We start from the raw sequence: 7,107 nt of genomic DNA on the forward strand, positions 1-7,107 counted from the left end.
GAGTTTGGGAATTTTGAGTCCAGTGACTCTAAGTTCAGGTTCGAACTCTAAATTTGTTGAACCTGCTTCTTGAAACGGGCCCCTGCTTGGTGTGAGACCTGATAACATCTTCAAGAGAAACCATTGACTGTATATAGAAACTGGACAGAGTGACCCCTCAAATAAGAATTCAGAATCGCATAGACTTCTATAGAGAACTAAACAGCTGTTACTCAGTCATTCTATAGGTCAGAATCCTGATCGGTTTCATTAAAAGGGGTGTGGTCTTCAGACAAGCTCACCCCTGATTGGTGACAGCAGTTGCCATAGAAACGCCTGCTCAGACCAATTGCTGTCGTCTGACTCCAAATGGCGGCATCCGTATTGTAGAAAAATGGCAACTGAATTGGTTTAATTTTGCTGGAGCTGGAAGGAATCTGTTTTCTATGGGTGATGTCACACTCGCTTAGTCCAGTTCTCTTATACAGTCAATGGCGAAATTAGGATTTCTGTCTGTTTTTCAGAGATTCTGAATGAAAACACTAAAGCTTTTCTCCTCTCATGGTTAGAGGTTGATGAAGACATTTATGGTTAAACAACAGAGTGATACAGAGAAGCAGAAGGCAGGAATAAAGTTCTTGATCTAACAGTTGAAGCTGATACATCACAGGAAAGGATGGGAGATCCAGATCTTTGGGGTTCTATATCAAAAGTAAATCCTAACTTCATTATATTAAAAAAATCTAGAAAAAATATCCCAATGTTTTAATCTGTAAACTTTAAATGTTTCTAATGTGTTCTTTATGTTTCCTTCATTTTACCCGAATCTTCTTTGTCATTTTGATTTGGTTGTTTCTATGAAAAGGTTCTGGGTGGAGGCTTTTATTTTGAAGGACGCCGCTACTTCCTGTTTCTTTGCAGCATTTTCCTAAGTCTCTCGAGGACTGCCGAGATGAGGTAAGCAGCAGGCGTTGCTGTGGCTAGTTGTAGTAAAAAACTCCACATGAAGCGTTAAATAAAGCTAGAAATCAAAGTGACTTAGTTCAAACTTTCCCCACAGCGTTTCTATTGTTGTTAACGGAGAGAAATCTGTTTAGAAGAGTCAACGCAGCGAAACATGCTAGTGCTAGCAGAAGGACTCCAGCTAGCATGATGCTATGACACGTGACTGTGGGGGTTTCCCACCTTCTTTTAGCTGTGTGAAGACGTTTAGAACTGAAATCTAACATTAGAAAACTTCCCCACTTCAAAAAACAGACAGTTTTGAGACTCTCCTAAAAAGAAACTAGACCTTACTGCTCTCATGGAATTCTGAAATCTAACATTAGAAAACTTCCCCACTTCAACAAACAGACAGATTTGAGACTCTCCTAAAAAGAAACTAGAGCTTCCTGCTCTCATGGACGCTCACTTTAACTGATGACATTGTACGGCTCTTCAAACATTGTGTTTGCTTCTGTTTCTTATTACAACTTTACATTTGAAACCACTCTAAAAACGGCTGGTACTTGGAGGATTGAGGTGGGTGAGGGAGAGTCCAGTCTGGTCAGGATTGGATCTTCAGGAAAGTGTTGCTCCTGAATGACCTGGTGAAGAACTGGAGGTCTGTAGTTTGAAGACTGTTCTCTGACCAGCTGCTGCTCACAGGACTAGCAAAGGTTGTTGTTGGTCTGGATCTGAATCAGTGAAGGACTTGTTGGTTTGTGAAAGGATGACTCTGTGGTTCGGAGCTCTAACACTGAGAGAATTTGTCCTTTTTTTCCATCTTCTTGCTCATCTTAACAGCATTGTTGGATTCTCCATTGTGACTGGATCAGATTATTTTCCAGGTGGAGCTGCAACAGGTAAGAGGCTTGTTCATGTCTTTGTGTTCCAGCTGTGCTTGTTCCTTTGTTCCTGTGCTGGTTTGTCAAATCCAGATTTCTGGGATGCTCCAGTCTGGTTGAGGCTCTTTGAAAGGACTTAGTTGGGATGAAAATGGTTCTGGTTTGGTCTGGTTCTGGTTTTATTGGGTTTTTGGCTTCAACTGTGACAGTGAGTGTCATTGAAGACTGATTTAGAGCAAATGCTTGTTTGAGATGTTATGTCTTCTTTTATAATTAATATGTACTTAAACTTTTGGGTTTTTTATTTGTGATTTTTTTAATGATCAGAAGTTAAGAACTGAATAATGATAATTATGGAAAAATAAAAAGTCGATTATAGCATAATGGGGGGTTGGGATTATATGTTTTCTTCCTCCAACTCATTTTCAAATTAGTGAATTAAACTCCTTTTAAAATACTTGATATTTAGTTTTTTTAGATGTGTCATGTTCTGTATTTATAAGTACTAACATGTCTATTTATCATTGACAGTAATTGCAATGGAATTATTTACATGTTTATGCCTAATTACCCTGAGAATGATAGATCTGTATTTCTGTTGTTTTCTTCTTTAGTTATATTTTCATTGGAGGGAGGAGCTCTCATCTGTTCTGCCCCCATCTAGAAAGACATCAGCACCAACTGAACATTCCAAAGCTCTTTTCAACCCATTTCTACTGAGAATGAAGCAAACACATGAATATTAGAACAGCTTTAACAGGATGAGGGGAAGGCTACAGATTAAAGTCTGTTTGTGAGTCAAAGATAGAATGAAGACTAAATCAATCTCAAACACAGTGTTGATTCAAAAGAGCATTTATTAGATCCAAACAGGCTGCAGGAATTTGACAGACAGCTTTCAGTTTGAACCTTTAGACACTAAGATGCAGTTCTGGAAACAGCCAGCAGGTGTCTCCCTTCTCCCTCCTGCTTCAATGCAGTTAGTGTTGTTGCAGCAGCTGCATCAAAGTGATTCTCTGTCATTCCTCACTAACATCCACTCTGTTCATTCATGTCCTCTGGAGAAAACAGGCTTTATGCTCAGAAAGTTTCTACTAGTTTCAGACTTTCTAGAAAATGATCAGATTCTACTGAATTTAGATGAAACTTCTTTAAAACTGCAGCTAAAATGCTTTGTATTTTCTGTTGTCTTCTCCTTTGTGACGAAGGCAGTGACGGGTCTGTGTGATCTCACCTATGAGGAAAAGGAGCAGCAGAGGAAGAGGAAGACGTAACTTTGTCTTCAACTCATTCTTCTTTTCAAAGAAAAAAGACAGAAAGCTGAGATTCTAACAGAGCTGGAAAGAAAAAGCTTCTCAGCTTTACTGTCAGACATTTGTTGAGCTGCAACAACAATCTTTCAATCTGACATCTTGAAGCTCCGCCCCTCCTCATGCATAGAAACAAACCCTGAAATGTTGACAAACTACTGAGGTAAAAATGTTTGCTTATATGTAGGATTTTTATTCTTTGTTTCAGGAGTTCGTGTTTTACTTTCATGTAGAGCGGAAAAGAGGATTCAATCAATTATTTTAGTTTGAGTTTGGTTCAGAGCTGTTGCTGTCCGTTCTCTTTAGGACCCAGATGCTTGCTGACTGGTGCAGCTGCAGTCACGTGATTTCTTGTAAATGTAGAGACACACACACACACACACACAGAGGGAGGAGCTCTGCTCTCAAACTCAGGCTGCAGTTTGTGAGAGAGGAAACACTCAGTGGAGTTTCCTCAGTTTTCTTTTTGCGTCACGGTGAGTCTTTGTGAAAATGTGGTTTCCTGCTCTCATGACAAAGGTCTTGTCTCTGATCTGTGAAGAAATGGAAAAGAGCAGCAGATGAACAGAAAACAAGGCGTTTCAAAGGTTCAAGGACTCACAAGGTTTCTGACAGTTTTCAGGAATGTTGAGACCGATCGCAGAAAATCTGTTCCTTCTTCCTGAAACGTATTCAGTTCAATCGGTAAAGTTCTTTGAAAAGCTTTTGAAAATCCAACACCTTTATAACCAGGATGACAAATCCTAACAACATTTAACACGGCCTGATCAGTGCATCAGCTTGATTTATTTACTCAAACAAAAAAAACAGAGTACGAAGCTCAAGAACTCGTGGTAACAATCAGGTGTCTGCCAAAGCTAAAGGGGACACATGTTTCCTCTGCAGATGAAGGGAGGAGGTGTGTGTGAGCTGATCCAGTGGATCCAGTCAATCCAGCAGCATGGATCAGTGTGAGGACACACAGGAGGGAGCCCCTCCCTCTAAAAGCACTCTGTGTGGGGAAGATGAGAGCCAGAGCAAAGCTCAGAGGTGAGATGAACATCTCTAACTGTCCAGGACTCTTCTCCATGTCAGAGCTCAGCACTCACACCAGCAACCGCCATTCTTCACAGGAACCAGCCTGGACCTGGATCTGGATCTGGACCTGGATATGGATCTGGATCCAGCTGTGTGTCCTTCAGGAGTGACATATCAAAGGATTTACCTCTAAACTTCAAAGACATCAGTTCAGCAGTGGAACAGTAAGTGTTTGTCAGAGTTAAAGGAGTCTGGATAATAGTTCAGATGATCAATAGTTTTCAGATGAATGACTTGAGTTCTGGTTCAGTTCTTGATCTCTCTGATCAGACTCTCTTGGATCATCATGTGTGATCAGATCTTTTCAGTTGATCTTCTGAGAGTCTCTGAGATCAGAGATGTTGGAGAAGAAAAAATTTTGACTCTGACTGACAGCAGCTACAGTAAAATAAAGTTCATAGTGTCTAAATATTCATGACTTTTTTCTTCTGTTATCAGACACGCAATATATTTAAACATACCAGATATGTTTAGACCAAGGGTCAGCAACGTTTATGACAGGAAGTGCCAATTAGAAATGTTCTCTGTAACAACTGTGCTATCATCAACTATAATAATAATAAAAAAAGTGAACTCTTGTCGTTCAAACTTCAACCTGTCTATCTGGGATCTCCACAGTGAATCAGCGTTCACTGATTTACACAGGTGGTTATGCAGAGAGTTTTACGTCAGATGCCCATCGCAACACAATCCTGTATTATAAAGGCACGGAGAGATGAAGTTATGCTGCAGCATGACGGGTTTTGCCTGGATTTTAGATGATTGCCGCCCTAGAAACGGAACCCAGGTCCTACACCAGCTATCTGAACTGTCTGCCTCTTTCGACTATAACATGAACTTTAATAAGTATAAAACATCATTTTCAATATGTCATAAATGTTACTTAATTCACAAGTGGCAAAACAAATTGCATTTTTAAACATATATTGGCATTAACTCAAAAAGTGCAATCATAATAATATTGAACGAAGAAAATAGTTGAAATAATACTGCAACTGCGATTGTTTGAAACCAAAAGTACTGTATGTGTGGTATGTCATACCAACAGCAATAGGATTGGATACTTAGGAACTAAATACCATCAATATTTCAAAACCATGAAAAAAATAAAAACCAATAAACATGAAACATGATGCTTTCATTGCATGTAGAATTACATTTGTTTGCTAATTCTAGTAATATAAATGTTCTGCAGCTGGACAGACTCATGCTTCATGTTCACCTCCAGCAAATGCAGTGATCAGCTTTAACATTCATTTAAAAACTTTTTTAGATTTCATAGACATATTGCAGAACAGAAAGAAAGTCTGAGTATAATCTGACCTTGTTTGATTATTATTCAAAGAATGGAGCTTATAAATCAATTTTTATTTATTAAAGGCACTTTTCATGTTTTGCAGCTCAAAACGTTTTACAATTGAAAACAACAAACAAACAAAGAAAAAAAGAGAAAAACAAAAAGCAACCCCTTTGACCTCTCCTCACACACAGAGACATAAACGATGCATACAGGTACGAATTAATGACTAGAATTTTAAAAGAGATATATTAGGCGCGGGCTGCACGGTGGCGCAGTGGTTAGCGCTCTCGCCTCACAGCGAGAAGGCCCCGGTTCGAATCCCGGCTGGGACCTTTCTGTGTGGAGTTTGCATGTTCTCCCCGTGCATGCGTGGGTTTTCACCGGGGACTGCGGCTTCCTCCCACCGTCCAAAAACATGCTTCATAGGTTAATTGGTGACTCTAAATTGTCCCTAGGTGTGGATGTGAGAGTGAATGTGTGTGTGATTGAGGCCCTGCGACGGACTGGCGACCTGTCCAGGGTGTACCCCGCCTTCGCCCATCAGTAGCCGGGATAGGCTCCGGCACCCCGCGACCCCGCAAGGGAAGAAGCGGTCAAGAAGATGGATGAATGAATATATTAGGCGCTACATAGCTGCCAGACCGCGATGCTGGAGAGTTTGGGGTACACTCCAGCACCGCGGTCCCAGGGCAAGCGCCGCGACGGCAAACACCGACCAAACCAGCAAGTCCTGGTGCAAAAGATCCACATGTGGAAACATAGCTTCATTAATGTTAATGACGTCAAAGTATGACCCCCACCCCGCATCAACTTCGCTCTTCCCAGTCACGAATGAGTTCATGCTCCATCCACAGACACGTGCTCATATTGGAACATCTTTATCTCACCGGCAACAGTTTCAGTTTAAATATGGTGTATCAGATAACAAAAGAACAAAGAAGCTAGCAGCCACAGTCTAATGAGAGGGATCACTCCAGACTCCTAGCATTCAGATTTTCATCACTTTTACAAACATCAGATTGTTCTAGTTTGACTGTTTCTATCACAATTTCTATATTTCTAAATGTGTAATTTGAATGAACTCTTCTAGGATAAAAAAGTTTTTTGACTCTCAGAAAATGATCAAACATCAGAGCTCCAGCTCTAAACTGTTGATCCAAACATGTCACATGATTCCAGACTAAACAGCTTAGTCTGTTTTCATGTCAAAGTCCATCAGCTGTTCATGAAGAAGCAGATCCTCCAACACTCTGATGTTTCTGTGTTTGCAGAGGTCAAAAGGTCACACAGAGAGTCCAGTCTACAGCATCCAGCTGTGGATCCTTGAAGAGTGACTGGTCTAAAGATCATCCTCCATGCTTTAGAACTGAACCAGGACCTTCAGACTCACAGTAAGAACCAGTTTCTAGTGAACAAGCATTCCCACCATGTGCTTCCCTTTGATCAATCCAATCAAACTACAGTAGCTGTTCTTTTCAACCACTAGCATTACATATCTCCAAAGTCAATGGCAATTACTTAGGTTTGGATTCAATAGACACATTTGGAATATGATATTAAAGAATGTCTGACATACTTTCTGTTTGGATCTGAAGGAGAGCTTTCTAAAGGCTGA

The 7,107-nt window shown here is 40.4% G+C and overlaps 1 protein-coding gene across 1 annotated transcript; it reads left to right on the plus strand.

Annotated features, from left to right (window-relative positions):
- Positions 1-920: 920 nt before the first annotated feature.
- On the plus strand, positions 921-6,878 carry LOC112141923 (the record flags this gene model as incomplete). Its single annotated transcript, XM_024265134.2, is given in 3 exon segments — positions 921-4,144; positions 4,228-4,356; positions 6,764-6,878. Coding segments are annotated over 3 exon segments (333 nt in total), but the record flags the coding sequence as incomplete, so codon positions are not given.
- Between the last annotated feature and the right edge of the window lie 229 nt (positions 6,879-7,107).

The sequence above is a fragment of the Oryzias melastigma genome, unplaced genomic scaffold (assembly GCF_002922805.2).
Source record: "Oryzias melastigma strain HK-1 unplaced genomic scaffold, ASM292280v2 sc00288, whole genome shotgun sequence".
NCBI classification, from domain to species: Eukaryota; Metazoa; Chordata; class Actinopteri; order Beloniformes; family Adrianichthyidae; genus Oryzias; species Oryzias melastigma.